We start from the raw sequence: 26,763 nt of genomic DNA on the forward strand, positions 1-26,763 counted from the left end.
TGATGACAGTACACTCATGAAAAAAAAAAAAATACAACAGAAAGTAGAACATGCTTTCCTGCATGCAGCCGCAGCCCTTCCTGCTTCCAATTGTCATACCAAAGCACTTGTCTGCATATATTTATTGTTTATATGGTTCCTTGATAATAATACCCGATCTGTGTTTTTTTTTTCTATGCTTCGTTTCTTCTCCACCCCTGTTTTTTTGTCGTTGTACTATTGGAGTACTTTGTACTTGGTTATCGTTCACACAACTATGTATGATTGTTCTATGCCGTACTGCTGTGTTCAGTGATTATATGTTCTTTATTATTCTGATTTTTTTCCGTTTCAAACATCAAAAGTTGTGACAGTGATGCTCACCCCTGTAATAATCCCCATGGGGGATTGACAGTATTCTGTAAATAAATAAAAATAAAGAACCTGCAAAATAAAATTGTCTTGCTTGGTCTTGAGCCCATTCCATAATTCAAGGCTTTACAATAATCTCACTTCTTCTAATGCCTTTGTTTTACAGAGTGCTCCCACCCAAAGCCCCAACGACAGTTAGATGTCAAAGTCAATGCATTAAGTCCAAGCGAGACACTTTCCATAAAATCATGTTCTTGTATGACACTGAGTAATGAAATGTATTTATGATCAGGCTACACGCAAGGTGGCTGTAGCAGAACTTTCATAAGTGATTTTTTACTGTGTTTTTATGCCCGACTCGTTCACACAATATAATGCCCAAATTAGCATGTTGGCTTGAAGTTATATAGTGGTGGATAGATACGTGTTAATGTTGATGACCTAGGGTTAGTTAACATGTACCAACACACAAGTATGCAAGAGTATTCTTACTGCATTTCAATCAAAATTTAGCATCTCGTCAAGGAACCAAACCGACAACATTGTGCTTGGATACCAACACATCTTTTACCCCACCAAAAGAGCACTATAAAAGTCAAAGAACTGTAGAGTGCCTGCGTGGTGAGGTGGGAACATCTTTTGAACTGGCGTTCATGTGCAGTGACACAAAACAAAAGAGTACCTTCCACCCAGCAAAATTCTAATGTGATAAAGCAGATCGCGCATATGCTCTTGGAAATAAAAGGTCGTTTCTCGTCACATACAAAATGCACAGCTAAAAAATCTACCTTTTCAATGAAGGCCCACTGGGTGCAGTCGTAATACCCTCTAAGGTGGTTGTAAATATGCATGAAACCCCAAAAATGAACTGTCGAGGCAATGCTTCTTTTTCTATTTCGAATTCGTTTGAGGAATATAAGCAAATTGAGGAGGCCACAAACCACCTAAAGAGCTTGGTTTGGTGCTGTGCATCAATTGAAACAACTTCTCTAGGCAAAGTCTTTAAAAGCAATGAAATGGACTTACTGCAAAGTACTTTACATTCGCCCATGTGTCAGGAGTGTAACTGTTTCAATGCAGTGGGTAAAGCCAGGTACCTGTTAACTAAAATTGCAACACTTTTAGTGCTGTGAAGATGAAACGAAAAAAGTTGGCATTCCTAAATGTCATAAAGAGGGAAATTGAAAGGTTTTATGAGTAAAACCACAACACAATTATGAGCGGCACATTGTAATAAAGAAACAAAACACCGCATCATTTCTGATCACCCAGGGTTCTTTTTAAGAGCATTTAAAACTAGGTACATAGATGCTTTGCAATTTATCCCATATCTAAATGTGGCCGCCACTGCCGGGAATAGAAGTCATGCCCTCGAGTTTGGCGCCATATTGCCTTAACTTCTAAATTACTCCAGTGAGTTTCACATAAGAAAATAGCTATACGATAGAACAAATCTGAATGGAGAGAGCTCAAAGTGAATGCTGAATGTGTGTCGAACAAGGAGCAATTAGATGAAGCTGAAATAAAGTCAAATGCCTAGACTCTCTTCTGCTGTTCGGAAATACCTCTATGTAACTAACATTGCCACTAAGCAAACTAAATAAACAAACATATTAGTAAACAAAGCTATTTCACTTCATCAAATCATTTTTGAAGAAAACTGGCTAACTACAGAATCTTAAAAGTTATAGAGGCTGGGAGTTAACTGACTCAATGTGACTACTGGCGTCAATTTGCAAACGGAAAGGAATCGCATGGTCGCCTTAAAGGGAAAAGGCAAATATTAAATCAATGTGGATTGTTTAAATAGAGTTCCAGAAACCATGTAGTGCTTGTCTCATTCTAGTGGTCTGCGTACTACTTCCGCAATTCAAACTGCCTGCCTCAGAGAATGGCTTCTTGACGTAGCCATGCCCGCCCTTTGCTGCCCGACAGCCGGTGCAGCAGCACGACAGAACAAGGGGCTTTAGCAAAGCACAGCCTGGTGGGAACAAAACAAGGGTATTGCCAAGTTTTTCCATGAATCAGAGAGAAATGCAGTAGTGGCATTTTATTCTGTCTTGTAATTCATCGAAATGTCGTTTCCAGTCGTATGTAGTTTGAGTACTTGTGATTACTTGTAGAAAGGCCCTTCCACATCACAGGACTTGTGTTCTAGAATGTCCCACTAGTGGTGCAGTGACATTTTAGACATTCTCAAGCACTGACCTTTCAGTCTCTCAGAAATCATTTCTATTTTACCATACTGCCAGGCACACTAAACAAACAGAAAAGAGCTTTACTCAGTTCTTTAAGGATCAGGAAGGAAATTATAGCATTGTTAAAGGCGTTCAAATGCTGAACCTGCATGAACTGTCTTTATCCCAGGCACACACAAAGCACTTGGATAGCTAGGAGTGTGCACGTCATTGAAATAATATCGATCATTTACTTTAATCTAAGCGGTAAAGAAGATGTTTGTATAGATGTATACGCTTCGTATGCTACATAAAAGTTCATCATACATTCCGTAGCAGAACTGTTTGTTGAGGTTCACACGACATTCTGCACAAGGGGCACTGTTTGTTAGTCCTTAGCCAACCGGTGATGCAGTACCAGCAGTAGATGTGGCCGCAAGGGATCACAGATGCATTCTTCGCGAAGTCGACGCACATGCAACAGTTGTACTTCGATGACGATTCGGAGTGGACACCGTCGACAACCCCAGATGCCTTGAGCGACCTAACCGCCGAGTGAAGCGACACCCCGAACTCGACAAGCGAGAGCCAACCTAGCACTTTGTAGTAACGCGCAACATCTGGTGTAGAAAGCCAGTTTCTTATGAGCACGTATCTGATTCCGGTCAACCTCTTGGCAGGACTGTAGTATCCGCCGAGGAGGTAGAACAGGATCACGTGCACTTGCAACGCTCTCGTGACAAGCGTGTTGAGCGCTTCTCCGTCGACCGTGCGTCGTTTCTTGACGAGCTTTAACGCCCTGTCGATCAGGTTACCTCCGAATGACTGCAGGATCACAAATGTGAGCCTCTGAGCGAATGTAGGGACTGTCTTGAGGGTCCGGCCCAGCTGCAAGATGTGCACGTATTCCTCGCCCAGCGTTTGGTAGCCGCTCAGCGTTGTCGCGCAGTAGTACACTAAACTGGTGAATGCGTCCACCTCCAAACGCCACCTTATCCATCGCCGCATTCCAAGCACAGCTCGGGCGACTTCCGACACATCTTTCTGCAGCGACGCGATGTGCTGTTCGTCTTTCTGGTGAGCCCGTAAAATCTCGGGTTGAAGCGCAGGCTTAAATCGAGACATTTAGACGTAAATTCTGGCAGCTGTCACGCGACTTCACGCATGCGTTCGCCCAGGTAAGAGCAAGGGAAAAACTTCTGGCGCCGTACACAAGAATGGGGATACTTTCATTTTCCGCGTCGACAATCATCGAATCTAAATCCAACAGCTAGTCGTTCAGCCAACAGCAGCCAGTACGTAAAAATGTCTGCGTAATGATAGCTGTCACCACAAATATAATTATTCTTGCAATTTTTTAACTTTTGAAGCACACATATAACTTGAAAATAACGTTTTTAGTAGCTAAATTTGAATAAAAGTGTCTAAAGTGTGTTAGCGCAAATCAGTTGTCTGTTAGTTTTGCGTAAAGTGTCTGGTTTCAAATAAGCCTACTTAAACCAAGCCAAGCACTTGGTCGTTTGCATCATGTCGCAAGAAAATCGTTCCTCTGCGACTCAAACGAAAGATGGGCCCGCTCAGTCTGAAAACACAATTTCAGGCAAATCGTTCGGGGGATCGGAAAGAGGCCGTAACCGTCAAGCCAAGGAGCCCATCATGGAGGGAGCGCTTGAAATAGGAGAGCACTACATGGTGCGTCGTAGCGACGACACTTGGCGTAAGTCGATTGTTTATGTCGCAAGAGTTTGGGAGCTGTCATTGCGTGATCTAGGTTTTCTTCGAGGCATTGTACTGACTTGCTCTGGCGTGCAGATCCTGCCGAGATTATCCAAGTTCGCCCGTGCGATCACGATGTGGGAAAGTGGGAGTACTACGTTCACTACGAAGGATGTAAGTGTCAAAGTCAAATCTATGGCCCCGGCGCTGTGGTTTGAACTGCCAATGCTTATGCGTCTTTGAATCTTTGCTGTGCGTTGTTTGACGTAGATAATCGTCGCCTGGATGAATGGGTTGACCGTGACAGGTTCAATTTGTCGTCGTCTCAAAAGGAGGACCTGAAGAATCCGATGTCGCAAGCAGACCTCATAGAGCAGTCGGACCGAAAGATTACGCGCAACCAAAAGCGGAGACATGATGAGATTAATCACATTCAGAAGGTAATCTTTGGGTTGTTCAACACTTGGTGGATAGTGCCTACAAACGTAATGCTGCTGGGCCACTCTGATCAAATTGTTACCGCTATTTCAGACGTACGCCGAAATGGATCCGACGACGGCAGCGCTCGAAAAAGAGCACGAGGCGGTAAGTGCGCCAACGTGGCGTATTTTTGCTTGTTTATTTTGTAAACATGCGTGTAGGTAGTTCACGTAAGCTGTCGGAACAATCTTTGTTCTTGCCGATGTTTATCGGAACAGAGTGTCTAGCGGTACGTCCAGACTTGGCGATAGGAATCGTTGCAGTTTCGCCCAGCGTGGCACCACTAGAAATGCTGTCTATTAGACCCTCTAACGCAGCGAGCCAATAGGGTGCTTTAGAATACCGTTTGCAAGCGCTGCAGGCGTAGCGGGCGCCATATGATATTTAAAATAGCGTTTGTCCTGCAGCAAACCGCAACGCACGATCGCAGTGACACCGTACCCTCGGAACGAGCGTTTGCGGGCCACATGCGGGCCGCGAACGCCGACTCGCGTTATGACGCGTGCGCAGTGGCAGCGACCGCGCAGCTAAGTCTCGCGGTGCGCTATTTATCGGAATTTCTGCGTACGCGTCGTAACGCGAGTCGGCGTTCGCGGCCCGCGCGCAGAAAATCCGAAATTTTTTGCGTGTGGCGATCGCGACCCGCGAGGCCCGCAAAGTGTTGTGAGTAGCTTCCATGCATTTGGGTTTGCGGTCGGGGCGAAAGTCCAATTTTCCCTAGGGGGAGCAAATGCTATTCTAAAGCTCGTATGGCGCCCGCTATGTGCGCAGCCCCTGGAAACATTATTCTAAAGCTCCCTAGTATGGAGTTTTCAAATAGCGTACGCTAAGTTAGCGTACCTTGCGGTCGCCCGTAGTTTCCGCCACTACACGGGAGCCCGCAAGTAGTTAGGGTACGACGCATGCATAGTGTCGCGAAACGTTAACGCAAAGTGTGGTAGCTTGGGCGCGTTGGTATAGCATGACGATAGTTATAGCGCGAGAACAAAACGATGACACAGAAACGAGAAGGACACAAAGCGCTCTTTAAAACATTCTAATAGAGAGCTTTAGAACACCGTACGTAAAGCTTGCGGGCGTAGCGTTAGCGCTCGTCACTTAACAGGAGCCCGCCACTGGCTAGAGTTCTACACACGTGCAGCGCAAATGCAAAGCTTTGCAAACAATATTGTCTCGATGAGTCACAAGTACTGGGGGATTTATTAAACCACCGGGTAGCTAGCACTAGGACGATGCGTCAGTCGTGGCTGGCTCTCGAGCAAAGAAGCACGCGATTTTCTTTTTTTCTCCAGATTGAGAGCCGCTCTGGCTGTCAACCCACTACGCCCTGGTGGCATTATCCCCCCCTTTCGAAAAGAAAAAAAAAAACAAGTACCAAAAAGAGGAAAGCATAGCAGCTTTCCTCTTTTTGGTACAAAAGGAAGTACATAGCAGCACCGCGATGCTACTACATAGGCACGTGAAAAAAAGTTGGAAATTTGGATGAAGTGAAAGTAAAAATTGAAGAGCGTGCCAATATAGGAAACGTCAATGAAGGAGAAAGTAAGTTCACAAAATAAACAAAAAACACAAAGAACGCTGTACGGTAAAGGAAAAGTTACGAACAACGCGCAATAAATGGTTTCATGCGCAACACATGAACGACGTCCGGCCTCAGCCGTGTCCTGCTCTGTGCATAGGGTGTTGAGTCCGGAACCACTTCGTAGTTTACGTCACTGACGCGGTGTAACACTTTATATGGGCCAAAGTACCGCCTCAGCAACTTTTCACTAAGGCCACGGCGGCGGACGGGCGTCCACACCTAAACTTGATCTCCGGGGCTGTAAAACACTTCTCTGTGGCGGGTATTATAGCGTCGTGCGTCTGCCTGCTGTTGCTGGCCGATGTGCAGTGGCGCGAGCTGCCGGGCTTCCTCAGCACGCTCTGCGAATTCTTCTGCGTCTGTTGCCAACTCGTCTTCGTCCTGACACGGTAGCATTGAGTCTAGCATGGTCTGCACTTCGCGGCCATAGAGAAGCCGAAATGGCGTGCAAGGTGCTTCAATGGGCTGAAGCAAACCAGCTGGCTTAACAGATGGTTGCTTTCGGCGCTGACATTCCCGACAGCTCTTGACGTACTTCTTTACGCTTGCTGAAAGTTCTGGCCAATAGTACCTCTCGCTCACTCTGGCAAGTGTCCTTGAGTAGCCCAGATGACCGGATGTGGGTTCGTCATGGCAAGCGAAGAGGACGTCGTCTCGCATGTTTCGAGGAACCACCAGGAGGTAAGCACGATTGTTCGAACGAGCGTTCTTCTTGTACAGCACCCCGTCTCGCAGGCAGAACGACGTCAACGAGCGGGATAAATGACGTGGTATGATTGCGCCCTGGCCTTCTAAATGATCAATGATTGGACGAATCTGCATCATCTCGCTGTCGTTTGCTCAAGTCTGATGCACTAACGGTGCCCAGAAAGCCTTCGTCTTCCTCTGCTTCCTGACTGACGACATGAAGGGTTGCGCGTGACAGTGTGTCAGCGTCTTCATGCTTACGGCCGGACTTATGGACGATGGTGACATCAAATTTCTGCAGCCGCAAGCTCCACCATGCTAGCCAACCTGAAGGGTCGCGCAGGCTTGCCAACCAACAGAGCGCGTGATGGTCCGTCACTATCTTGAAGGGACGACCATAAAAGTACGGGCGGAACTTGGTGATTGCCCACACGACTGCAAGGCACTCTTTCTCCGTAGTGGAATAATTCGCCTCGGCACGGGATATAGAGCGGCTTGCGTAGGCTATCACTCTTTCGATGTCCTCTTGACGCTGAACGAGCACTGCACCGAGCCCAATGTTACTAGCGTCGGTATGGACCTCCATGTCAGCATCATCGTCGAAATGAGCGAGAACGGCCGCTGATTGCATGCGCTGTCGCAGCTCATCAAAAGCTGCTTGTTGCTCGTTTTCCCAGACAAACGGCGTGTCGTCCCTTGTGAGACGAGTCAGAAGTTCTGCTATCTGTGAAAAGCCATGAATGAATTGGCGATAGTAGGCGCACAAACCAAGGAAGCGCCGTACGGCTTTCTTATCGATAGGAGCTGGTAATTCGGCAACAGCGGCAAGCTTGTCCGGATCGGGACGGATTCCTTCGGCGGTAACTACATGTCCCTGAAATGTGTGGCTAACTTCATGTCCCCCCCAGGAAGCCGCGATACGAGTCCAGTGCCAGTCAATACTCCCGTGCATCGGACCAGCCCCCGAATCAGGGGATTGCCTCCAGAAGCCGATGATACTGCTCCCACCACGTCGACAAACATGACCAGCGCTTCGGTGCAAACCTCGGCAACCGGCACGGGAAGCACGACGTCGAACCGCTACACGTTGGAAAGCCCACGCGCACCGGGGACGTTTCATGGCTTGGAGCACGAGGACGTTGAGGACTGGTTGGCGGATTTCGAGCGCGTAGCCACCTTGAATCAGTGGGACGACGCGGCGAAACTGGGTCGTGTCTACTTCTATCTCGAAGGCGGGGCACGTACGTGGTATCAAAACCGAGAGGAACAGCTGACGACGTGGCCCGAATTCTCTCGTAGATTTCTGCAGACCTATGCCAGTGCTGATCGCCAAGAACGAGCTGAACGAGCTATTCTGGCCCGCATCCAGCTGCCAAACGAAACTGTGACCACGTTCATCGAAGACATGATGCGCCTCTTCCGACGGGCCGATTCAAGAATGACGGAGGACAAGAAGTTGCGTCACTTGATGTGCGGTGTCAAGGACCAGCTTTTTGCCGGCCTCGTGCGAAGTCCTCCGAAGACGGTCGCGGAGTTCTTGTCCGAGGCTGTGACAATGGAAAAAATGCTGCAGCAGCAATCCAACCAATACGACAGGCAAGTCAGTGGCATGTCTACTGCCGACATTTTCACCGCCACTAGAACCAACAACGACTGTCTACGTGAACTCATCCGTGATATAGTACGTGAAGAGTTACAAAAGGCTGGTGTAACACCTCATCCTACAGTTAACTCTATTGCAACTGTGATCAAGGATGAGCTGCAGCAGGCCCTCCAGGACACCTTGCCTTATGATACAGCTGTGCCAGCTCCTGCTGAATGCCGCCGTGAGACAACCTACGCGGAAGCCTTGAAACGCCCTGCTGCATCGCCGCCATTATTCGTCCATTTTGTTCCTGCTGTTAGTCAGCGCAGCACATACCGTACTATGAAGGCACGTACACGCCACCACCGTTGGCTTTTGTCCCTGTTGCTTCTGTCGCCCATCGCTCAGTGCAACCAGTTCAGTACATCGACGATCGGCGCACGTCTCCTCGAAAGTCTGATGTTTGGCGCACACCTGATCGCCGGCCTCTGTGCTTTCACTGTGGAGAAGCTGATCACTTGTACCGCCAGTGCCCATATCGCCGTCTTGGGCTTCGCGGCTTCTCTGCGTACCCAGCACCTCCACCAGTTTGTCACGATGAGTCACAAGTACTGGGGGATTTATTAAACCACCAGGTAGCTAGCTCTAGGACGATGCGTCAGTCATGGCTGGCTCTCGAGCAAAGAAGCACGCGATCTTCTTTTTTCCTCCAGATTGAGAGCCGCTCTTGCTGTCAACCCACTACGTGCTGGTGGCAATATTCTGAAATTCCCTTTTTTAAAAGACAATCAAGATGGTGGCTGCAACATATGACCTAGTGCATGTCGCTGATACTCTTCTTTCTGTAGTGACACAAACCACTCAAACAAAATAGTGGGAGCAACACGTGGGTACCCCAAAGTAACATCATTCCAGTGAAACGTGCCTACCAGTGACACTGGCAAAATAGTGACTAAAATTAAATTTGGGTTGTGAATAACACTATCGGTATAACTGCAACTTTTGATATAGTTACGTCCAGACGAAATTAAAGGTTACGCCCAGCATGCCTCACTCAGTGAGCCAGTGCACTCTGCCCCGTTTAGGTAGCCTCGATGCTGCAGTTCAATTAGTACAAGTTACACATTTATTCATATCTTTTTTCTCAGTGGTTTCTTTTTAAATATTGTTTTAGCAGTAAAAGTTCCATCCATGAAGGAGTCACAATTTTTTTTGAAAGAGAGAATCGTTTCGCACGCTTATTAAAGATACTTGTTCCAGCAGTTGTACCAGTTCCACCAGTCAAGTTGTCATGTTGAAGGAACTACAACTGTAATTGTATCAAGACCCGTTAAAAATCAATTCTGACTACAAAATCAGGAACACCATAGAAATGCAGCAGCACGTGTTTTGTTGTACTACCAGGCCTTGTCTGGCCAATCTCGTTGCGCCTTGCACCGTTGTTGAGAAATGTTACGTCAAAAGATCTTGAAAAAGTGCATCAGCTGGTCTTTGTCTAGAACAAAGCTGCTGATATGCGAAACAGATGAGCAAGACAAACCACGCACATCATGGTTGCCGATTCTGGCTACTTTTCTGGGCCGCTGGCAGCAGAAAGAAGGTCCTGGCTACTTTTCTGGCTGTATTATTGTTCGGTTGGTTTGAACCAACTTCCCAATCTGGTCGCGTCACAGCTGCTGGCATTCGAGTACGCAGTTTAAACCTTTAATGCCTAAATATGGTACTGCCAAGCAAAATAAGAATTGCTTTCATTTTCCAGCTTTAAATAAGAACTGTTAAAGGAGCACCGACATCAAATTTACTCATACCAAGATTTTTGCGTCAGCGAGTAGCTGTAGACCCTGTAGCAGCGATTTGCGACCAAAAACGCAACTGAGGGATGAATAACTATCACATTTATTGATTTATATCACTGGTATCTAGCACTATTCAAAACAGCCGGGCATCCCGCCATTTTTAGCGCTGGGAGCACCAGCAGTGGCGCTCCCACCTCCAGATCACGCCACAGCTGACCGATTCTCCACAGAAAAGAGTAACGTCAGACTCGGCTGCTCTGCAAACATTTCGTGTGGAGGCGGACACATTCAGTCATGCCTTATTACCTGCATTGCTGTCGTCGCTGTACAAAGTGTCGACTCGGCTTCAATACGATAGTCTGGAGCTTGGAATCTTCAAGATTCATGATGTCGTGAATAATTTCTGCTTCGATCGACCTTGTACAGAACAGCGGTTCCAAAATGGAGGCTGTTCCAAGCAGCACTGAAGAGGTGCCTGAAGATGCATGCTTCAGCCATGTTCGCTCGTGCGTCTCGGTTAGCTATATTGGTGTGTTTTGGCATGCACAGCGTTCAGCCGTTCAGGTGTACGCAGAGGGGTCAATCCAAAATAGCTATCGCGAATGAGCGTCAGCGGAAAAATAGAATAGGTTTCCTGCTTGCCAAGTTCTTTCTTGCTCCTCCAGACGGCCCCACCTATCCAGCCTCTTGCGATAAACACGGTATTACCATTTTCACGTGGACAGTCTACAGATGAACTAAAATTCAACAATACCTGCATGTTACTTGTTAGGGATGATATCGGACTATACTCCGTTTCAATTTTGATAGCTTGTGGTCGTGTTGATGTGTAACACGTGATATGAAAAGACACCTTCATTGCGCTTTTTCCGTGCTTCGAACTAGACGACTGCAACTCACAACAATTGCTTGACATGCTGACCGACGAGCACACGTTTAATCTTGCTCTTTTCTTTTACTGTTCTTTTAAAGGTGGTTTTCATCTTAATAATTTTACAAAATCATTCAAAGCAGTGCGGCGCCACAGATCAGACGCGATGAGTGAGTGCGTTTCCAGGCTTCGGCGCCTTGATAAGAGCACTCATATCGTATACGTCACCGCTACTAACGCATCGTCACTCAGGATGGTATTTGCGGAATGTATCACACCGAACATGTGGTGTCGATGTCGCAGGGCATTCCTATTTCTATTAAACTCTCGTGCGCTGTTTACTGCTGAAATACAATAACTTCCACGCGATTATTTCCATTCAAATTTGACCAAGACGACCTACGCACACCGAGAAGTCGCAGGAAGAGCACAACTCGATTTTGAAATTTGATGTCAGTGCTCCATAAATAATTACGCTGCTAAATTATCTCAAAATGCAACTTTGATGCAGTGTCGTTGTCGCAGGGCATTCCAATTTCCCTTAAACTCTCGTGCGCTGTTTACTGCTGAAATGAAATAACTTCCACGCGATGATTTCCATTCAAATTTGGCCAAGGCGACCTATGCACACCGAGAAATCACAGGAAGGGCACAACTCGATTTTCAATTTGATTTCAGTGCTCCTTTAAATAATTACGCTGTTAAGTTATCTCAAAATGCAGCTTTGATGCATACTTTTATGTATGTTGCGAGTTCTCCATGTGTCACAGAAGCGAGGACCTTGCAACAAGAAACATACTTCAGAACTTCGTAACATGTTGGTTGCGTACACATGAAATAAACAAAACTATTGAAGGTAGGACTTAGGTCACCCTGGCAAAAAAACACGAAGAAGTGAGAGGCTTTGCGTGTGCGTCATGTTCTCTGCCATCTGCTACAAAACAATTGGTTTTAACATGAAATACTTCAGACAAGACGACGCTAGAATTTTCGTGCTAAAAGCTACTTTCACCGTGAGTAATTGACATCCATTATTAAAGGCATGCATTTTGTGACTTGCTTCCTCGAAGTTTTTCGTTATGTCGCGAATTCGCGACACCGGTTGTAAAGGGTTAAGAACACGGTGTGAAAGGTGTGTTTCCATCTCCGAAAATTGAATTTGGCACTTACACACCACAAAAGAAGTCTTAAGGACGCACGGCTAATAGTTAGGAAAAACTGTTCCACGATTGCACGAACCACCTATTTTTCAATGCGTCTTTGGATGATATTGGGAAGTGAGCAGGACAATTGCAAGCACTGTGTGTCTATGGCACTCGGCATAGAGACATTCGGAATCGGATATTTGGCCAACTTCTTGTGTCATGTGTTATGTGTTGTCATAATGACGCGGCGAGAAATTATTGCGAAGCTATATTTTATGCTGCAGTCCCAAAAAGCATGATCTTTAGCACTCTCATGGTTTTTATTTTGTTCTTTTATTTTTATTGTCTCAATGGCTGTTTTCTTCTTTTCCTTTTAAGAAGAGTTACACTAGACATCTGAAAAGGTTGTCAATTTTGCAACAGCCCGGATATTTGGCCAACTTCTTGTGTCATATGTTATGTCTTGTCATAATGACGCCGCGAGAAATTATTGCGAAGCTATATTTTATGCTTTAGTCCCAAAAAGCATGATCTTTAGCACTCTCATGGTTTTTATTTTGCTCTTTAATTTTTATTGTCTCCATGACTGTTTTCTTCTTTTCCTTTTAAGAAGAGTTACACTAGACATCTGAAAAGGTTGTCAATTTTGCAACAGCCCAACAGCCTTCATTCTTCTCCATGAGATGATTTGTAAAGTAAGAAATTTAAGTTTGAATGTGAAACATATTTATTTTAGAGGGCTTATATCACGTAATTATTAAAATTTTTGCATAAAGACTGTTGCATGTATTCAGTTACATAAAAAAATGTTAATTTCAACTCACACATGGCTACTCTTTGGCTAGTTCTTCCGATTTCCTGGCATTTTACAGTGAAAGCTGTTATGAGATCACAACAAGGGCCATGTGCGCCATAGTTGTCCACCGCTGCTGGAGTCTGTACCATCTATCGCGCTAAATAAGATGAAAAAACTCTGTAATTAAAAATTTGGCAGCGTATTCACAGAGGGAATGATGGAAAGTGGGGTGAAGCATTCGTCCGTCCATGCGTCCGTCTGTGTGACCGTCCATGCATACATCCGCCCGTCAGTGCGTGCGTCCGTCCGTGCGTTCGTCCATGCATCCGCACCTGCGTCCGTTCATGCGTCCATCCATGCATCTGTCCGTGTCCGTTTGTCCATCTATTCAACACTCCAAGTACCACAATCTCGCATCTTTTCATCATATATTCCCCCATATAGAAGCACCGCCATCTAGCGGACATTCCAAGGACTAAACGAGAGATAGCCCATGCACACTTTCTTATGGCTTGCGCTTCGGGTCTACTTCCCACCTTTAACTACCTCGAGTTCATGGTATATACTAGTTCACTGTATTCATGGCACTGCGGCCCAACGCTCGCTAAACCTTTCTAAAACCAAGGAGGTTACGCCCAGCGAGCATAACGTAGCAACCTTTTCCTGTCAAATAGTGCTCAATGTACATGCCAATGGCTGCTAATGTGAATCGCAGCGTGCGCGTTAACTAAAAGCCAAATGCACCTGTCTCTCATTCCCCATTAGCAGCCATTGGCATGTACATTGAGCACTATTTTTTATTGTTCAACAACACACAGAAGAAATCTCTCACCGGCACCACCTTGGAGGTAAAAATGTTATACCTGTTACATACTACAATGGCTACGAGGGACGAACGGGTGTCGCTGTAGGGAGCTTCGCCTTTAAAAGCACCGAGAACATCGAGGCATTCGAATCCGGGTCCCCAGCAAAGGAAGAGCCAGGCTTCACACAATAATAACTGCGTAACGAGAGGGTGGTCAGATGCTCCAACTCATTACAGAAGCTTCAGGCATAGTTATTCATTATGATCAGCTGCAGAATAAAAAAAATTGCACAAAATTCTTTGAAGTTGTGTAGCGAGTACTATGCTTCTCTGAAGAATAATGAAGGATGGTGTAGGGAATGCCTGGCCGATCCCCAGTGGGTATGTGCCACAAGAGAAGGTGAACAAGAACAAGAATGCCTGCCTACTACACAAAAGTTATGATTTATAGCATAGTGGGTACCCTGCAAGTAGGCTTGCAGCAGCTACCCAAATAATATTTAAGAAAGGCTACGAAAGGCCGCTCTTTCAGCTTTCGCTGTGGTAGTGCTGCACATTTCGCGCAGGCCTGGCGTTTTTTTTTTTACGCGGCGACTGACGCACATCTCAGTACACTCTAGTGACAAGGGCAAAGTGGTGATACTACACCCTATCATAGCTAGTCAATCATATCAAACAACGAAGTTAGGGTATCCATCCTGGATACCCTAACTAGACTCTTTAACTGCAAGCGAAAGGTTATTGAAAAAAATGAAATATGGGGAGAAAGAGGAAAGAAACCAAGATACAAAGAAAATTTCAGTAATTCCCTACGTGCATGGTTTGTCTCGTAAGCTTGAGAAGGTGGCAGCTAAGTATGGTGTCAAAGTAGTATTCTTGACAAAGGACAAAGTAAGGGGCGTGTGTTCGGCTGTGAATAATCTGTATAAAAAAAAATGGCAGTGGCTTAGCTCAGCTATGCCAGGATGTACATAGCGTTAGCAAAGGTTCAGCTGATTGTTCTTAGCTTTACAGATATCATGCTTACAGCTGTTCCAATGACACACACAGGGTATACGTATTATGTGGCACAGGTATATTTATTTTGTTGGGCAACCACTTCGGGGTCCGATGAGTTAAGCTTCTCCGCTCTACTGCACCGTTGAGCAGCATTTGCACTGTCCTTCTCCATGGCTATAACACAGTGGCAAGCGCCAGTCAGAGGTGCTATCAAGTGGCTCCAGCGCAGTGTCAGATGGCTACTGCACAGGGAAGGCGCACGCGTTGGCGTACATATGTCTACCAAGGCTATGACGGCACTTCTCTGGAAAGTGCACACCGCTGGCGGCGAGTCGCGCGCGGCTGCGGCCGAGTGCGAGGGAGGTGCCGGCTCCAGTGCGTGACACCACTGATCGTCTGCGCAGCGCATCGAATTGCGCGCACACCGGCGGGGAGCCGCGCGCTGCGGCGGCGGAGTATCATTGCGCATGCGCAGACCAGTGCCACGCGAAATTGGCTCAGCGAGGCCAATGTAGCTAACGCTACAAAAGGGCAAAGGATATCGGTTGTAGATGTTCCAAGCGTGCGGTTCATCAGGTGGGCGAGTGCAAAAGAAATGCAGTGTAGAAGACCCCTTTCAGTTGTGGGCACTGTTGTCGGTCAAACTGGCCGATGCTTGAATGTGATATTAAAAGAACACTTGAGCAATTTGAAGGGAAGGCCGGAAACACATTTAGCCTCCCATTGTGCACGTTGTTCTTTTAGTTTATGTAAGCCTTTGTTTAATCAAACTGAAGTTCTTTATGTTCATTCTAATCAGACAATAGAAGTTGTAGAAGCGTAGCATATCTTTAGGCTTGAAGGCATTTCCATTAGTCATCTTTCAATATCATTGAACAAAAAAAAAAAAAATTGAATTGCCAAAAAAAAACGTGTGACTGCATTTGTTAAAGGATTTATCTGTTTATTTTTGGATGATGCCCTTTTTGCTCATGCGCAGTGATCATGAAGTGCTAAAAAGAGCAAACATATTCTGTTTACCTGTTGAATAAAAATGAGTCATTAGTCTGCGCTGGTCCTTGTGTTCTTTTCATATGTGCCTGCGTGAGTGTGCACGAAAGCTTCAGTATGTAGCAAAACCAACTAGCCCGTATTTCTGCATTATTGTAGTAAAAAGTTCTAGTCTGTACGCAGGATGTTAAGCTGGTTAAAACAGATGTAACTCTAAACATGGCTATAGTTTTCTGTGGACATAGTGTTAGCTGTACCTGTAGCCACATTTGGATCTAACTCTAGCAGTGGTGATAGTTGCATTGGAAAGTAACGCTAGCCACATTGTTATTAGAATAGCCTAATGATTACTTTTGGTTGTCTTTTTTCGACACTATTTGGCACATTAACTCATATGACAGTAAGGCTCGTTGTTTTGTTGGTCTTCATGCAGATCACGAAAGTGAAATATGTTGACAGAATACAATTCGGAAAATATGAAATTGATGCGTGGTACTTCTCGCCCTTCCCCGAGGACTATGGGAAAGTGCCAAAGCTCTGGATCTGCGAGTTCTGCCTGAAGTACATGAGGCTCGAGAAGACCTACCGCTACCACCAGGTACTTGAAGCAGTGCTGTGTTTAGGTTAGCCAGAAAAGTGATAGCTGTGACAGGCGCTAGAATTAAGGTTATATAGGTGCAAGCTGTTGGTCTTGGGCTTTCTGACTAGGGAAGCAGGTTTAATTTAAGATGATATGCAGTGAATGTCACCGGCTGCTGGTTCTTAATTTAAAAATTGTTTTAAACTATCGAAGTGCTTTGTGGTTCTCTGCAGCCTCTAATTGACTAATCAAAAGGGAATATAAATATTTAATTCATAGTAACATTTAACTAATTGAGTGTGAACAATTGAAAATAAAGCTAATGGTGGTTTTAGAATAATATGGTTTTAGAATAATATGCACATTGTCTCATTTTTATAAGGCAGTTAATCCTTTTTTTTTCTTGAAACCTTGTGCACGATGTTGGGACATCCTGTATAGTTTGGTGTTTTCCTGTGTTTGCATCGTACAGTGATTCGAAGGTCTTTCATATTATTTTGTGACACATCATGAGTCTATTATTCTTTACAATTATAATAACTCTTAATTTGTCGTATATTTTTGCCTGTTACCGTAAATACTTCATGCATATTAGAGATAGGCACTGTTTTTCTATATAGTGCTCGTGCTGCTGGTCTATTGGGGCTTATTATCCTTTATCCTTATTATCCTTTATCCTATGAGTGATCAGTTCATTACACAGAAAGAGCACTTAGCAGGTAACAGAACAAGAGATGAAAAAGGTTTTGTATGCAATATAATTCACTTGCATGCAAACACAGATTAAAGTTACCATGCATCATATATTACATAGGTAATACAGAGAATAAATGTTCTGTGTGCTTACTAAGAATACACAACACGACAGCTTAATATAGAGGGCTAAGCAAAACTTGAGCACAGAGTATATTTTGTATGCACATATATGATTTGGTGTAGTTTTACGTTCCTCTCATTCTTCTGCGCTGGCACTTTCTTGCACTGATGCCGACTGGTCGTTGCATTTTTTAATTGTTCTTGGCACGTAAGAGCATTCGCAAGTATTAGCGTGCACCCGAGGGAGTTGAAAAGTACCATTTCTGCTTCTTTGTGATGTCCTACCTAGTCATGGTATTGAATAATATTTGCTGTTGACATAAAAGTGTTTTTAGTAAGACCAAAAACAAGCTTTACTTGAGCTGTACAGAAGTGGGACATAGTTTTTTTGTGCTCGATACAGCGTGATACATCTGGCACCACAAGGACAAGAAAACACGGATGCACAGGCAGCCGATCTGTTATAACGGAGCTTTGCACCCATGCAGAGAGGCTATTCAGATGCTTGAATTCTTGACTAAGGTGGGGCTCGGAACACAACTTGCAGAAGCTTTTGCCGTGGTGTGAAAATGTAAACACCTCTAACATTCGAAACGGTAGCCATGCTCAGCACAGTCGCTTCTGCATATCCGTCTTGAAACTTAGGGGACCAGAGTTACACTGCATTTGTGCCAACTGGCCTTCTAAATTAGGATTGCCGAAAGAGCCATGTAGTAGCGTAGCGTTTAGCCCAGAGATATGAAGTGACTGCCATTTGTCTGTGGCACCTCATCATACACAGAAAGAAGTTTCTCGGCAAATGAAACCTCCCTGTCATATAGATTAGTAAAACGAATATATGAAAAGGGCTCCCACTATCTCAGTTTTAAAATCCTTACATAGTACTGTTCCTCTCCTCAGAGTGAATGCGTGTGGAGACAGCCACCTGGCAAAGAGATATACAGGAAAGGCACAGTCTCCCTGTGGGAGGTGGATGGCAGAGACCACAAGGTATGTAATTAGAGTCTTGGCAAGCGTTGCTCCAGCTAGTAGCCAGTACATGTACAGTTGTGCTCAATTTGAGCAGCACTATGCTGTCTGTACCCAAAAAGGTACCGACTGCAAAGTGGTACCTACATAGAAAAACTTGTTAAATTAAACTCTCAGTTAGCGGCACTTTCTAAAGTAATATAACATTTGTCAGTGCCATGGTTCAGGCTTGTGGTCACTTAAACCACAGCCCGTGTGTTGAAAGTCGCATTGAGTGCGACTGTACGTGCATGTGATCAAGTGATGCGTATTCAAGCTTTCGCTTTCTACGTTGAAGTGTGCTGACAGCTAGCATTGTAATATGCTTGCAGCTTTTGTAGATATCCCACTTAGCTTTGTTTTCTGTATGTGGTAATGTTACCACATACATGTTAACTGAGCATTTTTTGTCAAGCTGCATTGAAAAAAAAAAAAGTGGAGGGTATAACATAACTGAGCACTATGACTGCGTGTTATCATTTATTTGTAACATCATTGGGAGGCTTTAGCTGCTTAGCTAAAAATATCTAATGTGTCGCTGCCACCACCATATCAGTTATGCCATCGTCAAATGCACCGTCGCGCTCTGGTATCCTAATTCATGGCCTCTGAGAATAGTGCTATGCACTGCTGACTATACCTGCACCAGTGCCACTTACTAAAGCAACGGTCTACAGTTGTATTTTGCTACACATCATTCTTTTTATGCCCCACTAATGTCAAACGCCTTGATAGCAGAGGTGGCAGTCCTAATGAGAAATATGTCGGTGTATGCCAGTTGTAACAGTGAGGCATTGCATTTGGTGTGCTCTTGAGTGGTGCCGTATTTCTTATTTGATTACTGATATACGTGTATGAATAAGTAGCACATCACTCTCTGGTCTTATAGAGTATTGACAAATGTTTTCAGAGTTGCTGATACCCTGCCACACGAATCTTGCTTGTAAAAATATGGTACTTGGAAAAACATTACCATATTGTCATGGCACCAAGAAAAATTTGATCGTATCGTGGTTTCGGGATGTAATACCCCAGATATTATTATTAATTTTATTATTAAGAAACATTTCAGCATTGGCTCATATGTGACAATAAGGCTTGATGTGATAACATTGCTTGTGAACGAATGGACATTATAGTTACGTGTTGAAGTTCCACTAAGATTGCAAGTGTGACGAGGAAATGCAACATGCACAGATACATGCGTACTAAAATTTGTGGATTGGCGATGCATCATGTGTTTCCTTTTGTTTGTTCTGCTTTAGCTTTGTTAGTCTAAAGAAGCATGTACCGACCAGTTAAAGTTTAGATACTTTTGTACTCAGCTTTGCATGTGCCTTTTCATTTTGATGTCATGTGACTGCTACGTAAGTTGCTGGAATGGAGCGCACCAGTGCATCTAGATGCCCCAGGTTGTTCATCTCAGGGTGCCCACCATAAAAGCAGGCTATGAGGAGCAGGTGTTACAGTATACTATTATGGGTGGCTTTTTGGTGATTTGTGATGTTTTTTGGCAGAGTTTAGGAGTTCACAGATATTGTACCACTGAGCTTACATACACATTCGTATATTTAAAATTTATTCTTGCATTTTGCTGTATATGTAGTGGTGCCTGTAACAACAGTAGGAACGCTGTCGAGAGTGTTTTGAAGTATTTACGTGGACACTCAAGGGTGATTTCAGGAGTGGCAACGCCTAAGTCATATCATTATTGAAGCCTCCTTGTGGTCTATCAGGGGTGCTGTTTTATTCATGACCGCATTTGATTGAGGCCACAACCATGTGAGCCTATTGGACCATCTTTAAATCGCGCATGGCTGTCATGTGGTGGGAATTCAGCACTAATGCACTAGGACCATCATCTGAACGTGGCATCTTTTCGTAGCACATATCAGAGCCATCTTTCTAGAACTGTCGTTGTGGTGCCAAGAAAAGATACTTGCTCACATGCTATGTGACCATGTTCAATTGCTTATGAGAAAGGAATTACAAAATTTTGCATGTGTTTTGGGATGAAGGTTCACTTGAAACCAGACAGCCATCGTGGCCAAAGCAGGCCGAAGCCAAAGAGTATTCTTGCACTTAACGTATGATGTCAGCACTGACTCCTTATTGTTCACAATCGTCAGTCTACATGTATGGGCTCTTTGAAATGCAGATCTACTGCCAAAACCTGTGCCTTCTGGCCAAGCTGTTTTTGGACCATAAAACGCTGTACTTTGACGTGGAGCCGTTCATCTTCTACGTTCTGTGTGAGGTTGACAAGCACGGTTCTCACCTGGTGGGCTACTTCTCCAAGGAGAAAGAATCCCCTGATGGGAACAACGTTGCATGCATCCTCACCATGCCACCTTACCAGCGCAAGGGTTACGGAAAGTTCCTCATAGCCTTCAGTGAGTGAGCTATGCTGCTGCTTGTGAATATTCATTAACCTAATTGAATTAGTCTTGTCTTGCAAAAAGTTGCAAAACTTGTAGTTGGGGTGGGGTAATCTAAAAAAGGAAGTGCCTGTGCAAAGGGTCGCTTTTCAGATGTCAGACCTATGGTTAGAATTGGACATTGTGGTGTTTACCTCACCATGCCTAATCAATCAGTTTTGATGCTGTAGGCTTGCTGCTGCCTTGGTAATCTGATTGTAGTGTTGGACACTTGGTACAATACTTACAAAAGTATTTCTTGCTTGTTGGAGGAAAATTTCAGTTCTGGAGAGCTCATTAATAGACAGTATAACCTAAGTGACACGAATCTTACAAAATGACCAAAAATATTCATATAATCCAAGATTCGTATCCCCAAAAAACATTCAAAAATTTGTTTTTGACAAAATAAACCTGCCACGTGTTTTCATTTCTTGTTTTACAGCGCCACACACAATGTAATAAGTGTAGAGGTCGCCACCCTTCAGTCATTTAGTTCGGCTGCCACTAGCATGTGGCATTGCATCCCTGCTGCAGCGGCAGCATTTTCCATGGAGGGGCCTTTGTACTTATGTTTAGGTGCATGTGAAAGAATCCCGGGTGGTCGAAATTTACGGAGCCCTACACTACAGCATCTCTCATAATGATATGGTGGTTTCGGGAAGTTACACCCCAGATAATAAGAATAAAATAAAAGAAACCTTTTGCCTAAGCGAATCTCTGCAAGAGTCAGTACTTGTTAAAATTGATCACGAAACATTATTTAAGAAACGTAGCTGAATAGAAAGGATAGAGACAGCACGCATCGTTTTTTTTTACGTCATAAACGTTTCAGTGTTGCACTTGACCATTTTTCAACCTAAGAAATAGAGTGGCTGGTAATATGCAGTAACGTTATGGAACACATCGCTAAAGAGCGAAAAATTAAGTTGATGAAAATAAAAGGAACAGGCCTTCCTTTCCGAATAGTGTATTTATATAAGAGGCATCTTGAAATCGTAATGTGTCATAAAGAACAATCAAGGGTCTGATGAAATATATCAAGGCTGCAGTGGCAGTACCTTTATATATATCTTCGTATGTTTGCTTTTTTATATTCTGTTTTGAGGGGCCAAAATAAATATGGCTCTAAGAAGCCCATGTTCTGTGGCACCTTTTCTGTTTTTTTTTTTTACATGAGGAAAGCTCAGGACAAAAGCAATTTTTTCATGCTCTGCAAGTGCTAAGCAGTGGTATCTTTTATGGCACAGTTGCCATGGAAATATGCATTTGACCCAACATTTCGGGCAATCGTTCAGGAAAAAATGACATCACTTTTGCCCCACCCTCTTCAGTGCAGCAAGGCTGGCTAGGGCTTCTGCTAAGCTTTTCTTCTTCCATGGCTTAGCCACATTTGGGGTTTGCCATCGGTACTCCTCTAAGCAGACATTCCTCCTTTTGCAGTAATAGTATTGGTTCACGCATTTGATCTTTGTACAGGCTACGAACTGTCAAAGCTGGAGGGAACAGTCGGATCGCCTGAGAAGCCCCTTTCTGATTTGGGAAAGCTGAGCTACAGGAGCTACTGGTCTTGGGTGCTCCTTGAAATCCTCCGAGACGTCCGTGGAGCATTGTCCATCAAAGACCTTAGGTGAGAATAAAAAATTATGACTGGCATGCTGAGAGGCATCAGTTTTATGAGGGAAGAGTGGGCAAGCAGGGACAGACAGTTTGGCGGAATACTTTAATTAACACTCTAGGTGTCCTAACTATCACACACTCTGTTTGCCAGAGTGAGTGGTGAAGTGCTGTTGCGAGTGTTCTGCTCCCGAGCATGCTGTTCCACAATACTCAGTGGCACTGCTTTGATAGCCCTCTCCCTGACTGTGTCAATATCCCTCTCCCTGACGTCCAACAGCGGCACTTGGTAAAACACCTCCGCCAGTGGCTTAGTGTGGTACAGTTGTGGGGTGCCTGGGGCACTTTCTTTGTTTTATTTCAAACCTCTTTTCGTCTTTTTGTTGAAAGATTAGTTGCGGCATGGGCCAGAAAACATTAGCTTTATGGTAAGCTGCGCGACTAAAAACCTGATACAGTGCCCGGCTGTTTATTTTGAAGAAATGAACCCTCATGGTGGCCGGCGTGAGGAACAGCGGCATCGTCTTCAAAAATTTGCTACATTTATTGTGGGGTCTAGTGTGTGTTGAAAGGCGTTCATGATATTGGCTCATGTTTATGAACAGTGACACTGACAGTATTGTGTAATGTGTGCTATGTAAAGAATAATGCATCTTGTTTGCGAAAACATTGGCACCCATTGTATTTATCAGGGCCAGTTGCAGTGACTGTCTGACGATTTAATATCAGGATCTGACATTTTAGTAGGTAAAAATGCATTTGACGCGATGATCTACCAGTGCGCACATCTTGGCATTTGCGCTATGTGCGGGAAAAAAAGAGTGCATAATTTCTGGGCTGAAAGGTATGACTGCGCATGGGTTCCCAAAACGCTTTAGTATTGCCAAAGCTGCAAGTACACTTTGCCATAGCGAATATGCAAACACAATATGAGCATTGCATTTTATCAGAGATTTCCTTCATTAGAGTAGGCGGTAGAGGTTCATGTATGGCTTATTCTTCTGGACTGCACGGAAAAGAACAGGAATATAGGTCGAATTTCTTGAAAAAAGAAACACAATGAAAAGTTGACCCTCGTCTTATATACCGGTCATTGGCAGAAAGAAATGTGGAAGTCTCGCAACAATAGGTAGCTGAAGTCGAAAGTCTCTATTGCCAATGTAAGCATCAGCAGTGGCGCCGTTAGGCAAGGTTAGGCAAGGCCTACAGTGTTCGAGCAATGTCATTTTGCTTCGGTTATCAACTGTCTGTTGTTTTCTTTTTTTTAGTTCTTTCAGAAATTAGTGGTAGCCGATGTAAGTTTACGATAGGCTTTAAAAAAGCAGTTATCGAGTACGCCGAAGCGCATGGCAACCTGGCGGCACAATGGGAATTTGGTGCATCGGAGAAAAGCGTCCGAAACTGGAGGAGCCAAAAGCAGCGCATCACATCCTGCAGTAACCAAAAAAAACATTGTTTCGTGGACGGACTGCAGTGCACCCTGAACTGGAAACGCTATTCACCGAATTCGTCCAAGAGCTGCACGCAAGGTCGTTTCCCGTAACAGTGAAGTGCATCCGCGTGAAAGCTGTCGAGATAGCTTGCGACTCTGGGCTCACGAGGGTGCAATGCAAGGGATCGCCATCGTGGGTGCGCCAATTTATGAAGTGGAAGGGCTTCGTGCTGAGACAGCATACTTCCGTCTTTCCACAAATGCTGCATCAGTAAAGCATTGGATGGAACGGAGGACGATGCACTCTGAGACGTTACTAGTGAAGAATAAACGTCGTTGGGCTCGAGTTCGGACGAGTCTGAGTGACAGCACTTTTACGCCTTCTGGCATTTGACTGCATAAGATTAGTGTCCAAGTAGAAAGAAATGTCTCCACAGTGCAGCTGGTTGTGTCGAGCATTTACCAAGGTAAGGGTGTGCCGTAATACTTTGTGATTTAAAAATTTTTTTTTTTTTTGGATATTCAAAGTTTTGGGGGTCAACTTATATTCCGGTTAGACCTATATTCCTGTTTTTACGGTAACTTTTACTGTTCGATCTTTATGGAATGACTAAGTCTCTTTCAAGTTAGCGTATCAACTCGAAAGCAGCAAAGTATGCAAACACTTTGTAATTGAGAAAAGTAGCCGCACAACAAATTGTGTATATCATTAGGCTATTATGTTTAAAATCACAATGAAAATTGTTTAAAAACAGGGATTTGTTCACTTGTTCTGAAAGTAGGGCAACAAGTATTTTCTTTTTTTTTCCCACTCATCTACAATCCAAATTTTGCGCTATGGGTGAAAATCTAAAATATGACATTGTGCACAACAGTTCAGAAGCATGTTGCCGCTAATGCTTTGCCTCATTTAAAACTGCAGGGAAGATGTTGCGATGAATATTTGATACGTTCAGATCCATGGCATGGCAGTATTTCTCCGTGCACCAGTCATTGCTAAAAGGTAAATGTTCGCATTCGAAGAACATCTTTTAGGGCTGTCATCTACGACGAGTGAATCACTATATTTTGACCTGAAAGAATTGTGCATTATCCTCAGTTAATGTTTTAAAAGCTGTGACTTCAGAAAACAGCAATGTGCAGATACTTATTTATGTGGAAGGAATGCAAACACATGCGGCTTTGAAAAGATTCTGCCAGCGGAACTTTTGTGCCAACCAGCGCGTGCCCTGAAGGCGGCCGCGGCTTTTGGTTTCGGGGCTCACAGTGACGTCACACTGTTTGCAAACCGGGTGAGGTCTATTGTATGTGGCTTACAGAAACAAAAACAGCATCGCTACCATGGTACGTATTGGCCTAGAATTATACGTGGCACACTTCTGTCATGCATGGGGCTATGTGAGTACAAAGAAATTTCACAGCATGTACCATACGATTTGGCAAGAACCCAAAGCACAGTGACGGGATCAGATTAGCAGGAGGAACTCTGCCCTTTGTGATTGCTAGTACAGGAAGAAAGAGTGACACGGTTTTGTCGGGATAAAGGCCGGCGAGTTCTGCGGAAAAGCTTGCGCAGTGATGGTTACCGCTCAAGCTTCACAACATTACTGTTGGAAATGATATTTAGCGGCTAGTAAGCATATTATATTGTCATAGCTTGGCAATAAACCAAAGGATTCTGCCAAATATAGTGTTTTGGGGGAAATGCATTCACATGTGAAAAAGTGCGACTGTATTAGGGCATTTTCGCGTCCCCAGTGGCATGAAGTTGTACGAAACGAGAATGTATCAGTGAATTTTTATATATTGTGGTATAACTATGCTCCTCAATATAATATATCGATACTGTAAACAAGCTGTATGTAAATTTCTGAAGGTATGCAAAACCACATGCTCAAAAGCGAAATTGTGCCTTGCTACTGTAGCAGGACCCGATAACATGCGGTGAAATATTTGGCAGACAGCTTTAGTGAACCACAGGTGCTGTGCAGACTTTCTTTTTATCTTTGAACTTTAAGTTTTTGTATGCTGAGCCACCTCACTGTGAACTCGTTTCAGCCAAATGACGAGCATAACACAGCATGACATAGTGACCACGTTGCAAAGCCTCAACATGGTGAAGTACTGGAAAGGTCAACACGTGATCTGCGTAACACCAAAACTCGTGGAGGAGCATCTGAAAAGTGCCCAGTACAAGAAGCCACGACTTCAAGTTGACATCTCCTCCCTGCGCTGGACACCTCCGAAAAAACGGGCCAAGCAAGGAAAGAAGGCCTAGGCTCCATTTTTAATTTTTTTTTCGTAGGAAAAATGTGATCTTTTGCTCAGGCATTGCAATTTGACCAGCATGATCACACAAGACTGCGATATGCACAGAAATGAGTGTGCGTATGTTAAGCACATCTTTCACTATTTAAGAATCATCATCATTGCATCAAGAATTTGTTATATTTTGCAATATATAATAAATAAAATGTCACACGGTTTGTTAACCATTGTGCCATTGAATAAGCAGCAGCAATGTGGTTGCTGTGCCAATTGTGTCAACATGCCTAAACCCACTGCATCAGCACTTGGGCATTATCAAGGCATTGTGCACATTCACGTTTGAACTGCGCTTAATATTCACACAGCGTGGACCATACGTGGAAGTCATATTTCACTTTCATTCAGCAGCTCACTCATAGATGCAGTTGTTCACAGTGCTGTCCATGGCTTTAGATGCGCTTGCGGCAGAAAAGGTGTAAGTATAACAATTGCGTCCTGTATACTGGTAGGTGACTTCAGAGAGGGAGAGATGATGGTAGAGAAAGAAAGGTGGAGCAATCAGCCAGTCAAGGATAATCGATTCGCTACCCTACCTTAAGACCTAGCTTTGCCCCGTCACCAGCATTCGCTTTGTGTATCTGCAGC

At 44.4% G+C, this 26,763-nt stretch overlaps 2 protein-coding genes across 2 annotated transcripts; one reads left to right on the plus strand and one right to left on the minus strand.

Moving 5' to 3' along the window:
• Positions 1 to 287: 287 nt before the first annotated feature.
• On the minus strand, positions 288 to 3,784 carry LOC119174484 (peroxisome assembly protein 10-B-like). Its single transcript, XM_037425402.2, has one exon. It carries the CDS (start codon positions 3,651 to 3,653, stop codon positions 2,850 to 2,852), a length of 804 nt encoding a protein of 267 aa, XP_037281299.2. The 5' UTR covers positions 3,654 to 3,784; the 3' UTR covers positions 288 to 2,849.
• A 232-nt stretch (positions 3,785 to 4,016) lies between these two features.
• Positions 4,017 to 26,342, plus strand: LOC119174483 (histone acetyltransferase KAT8). The gene is made up of 9 exons (XM_037425401.2): positions 4,017 to 4,245; positions 4,341 to 4,418; positions 4,515 to 4,684; positions 4,776 to 4,829; positions 16,414 to 16,578; positions 18,277 to 18,366; positions 20,543 to 20,777; positions 22,281 to 22,431; positions 25,909 to 26,342. Exons 1-9 carry the CDS (start codon positions 4,056 to 4,058, stop codon positions 26,126 to 26,128), a joined length of 1,353 nt encoding a protein of 450 aa, XP_037281298.1. The 5' UTR covers positions 4,017 to 4,055; the 3' UTR covers positions 26,129 to 26,342.
• Positions 26,343 to 26,763: the final 421 nt, after the last annotated feature.

The sequence above is a fragment of the Rhipicephalus microplus genome, chromosome 5, assembly GCF_043290135.1.
Source record: "Rhipicephalus microplus isolate Deutch F79 chromosome 5, USDA_Rmic, whole genome shotgun sequence".
NCBI lineage: Eukaryota > Metazoa > Arthropoda > Arachnida > Ixodida > Ixodidae > Rhipicephalus > Rhipicephalus microplus.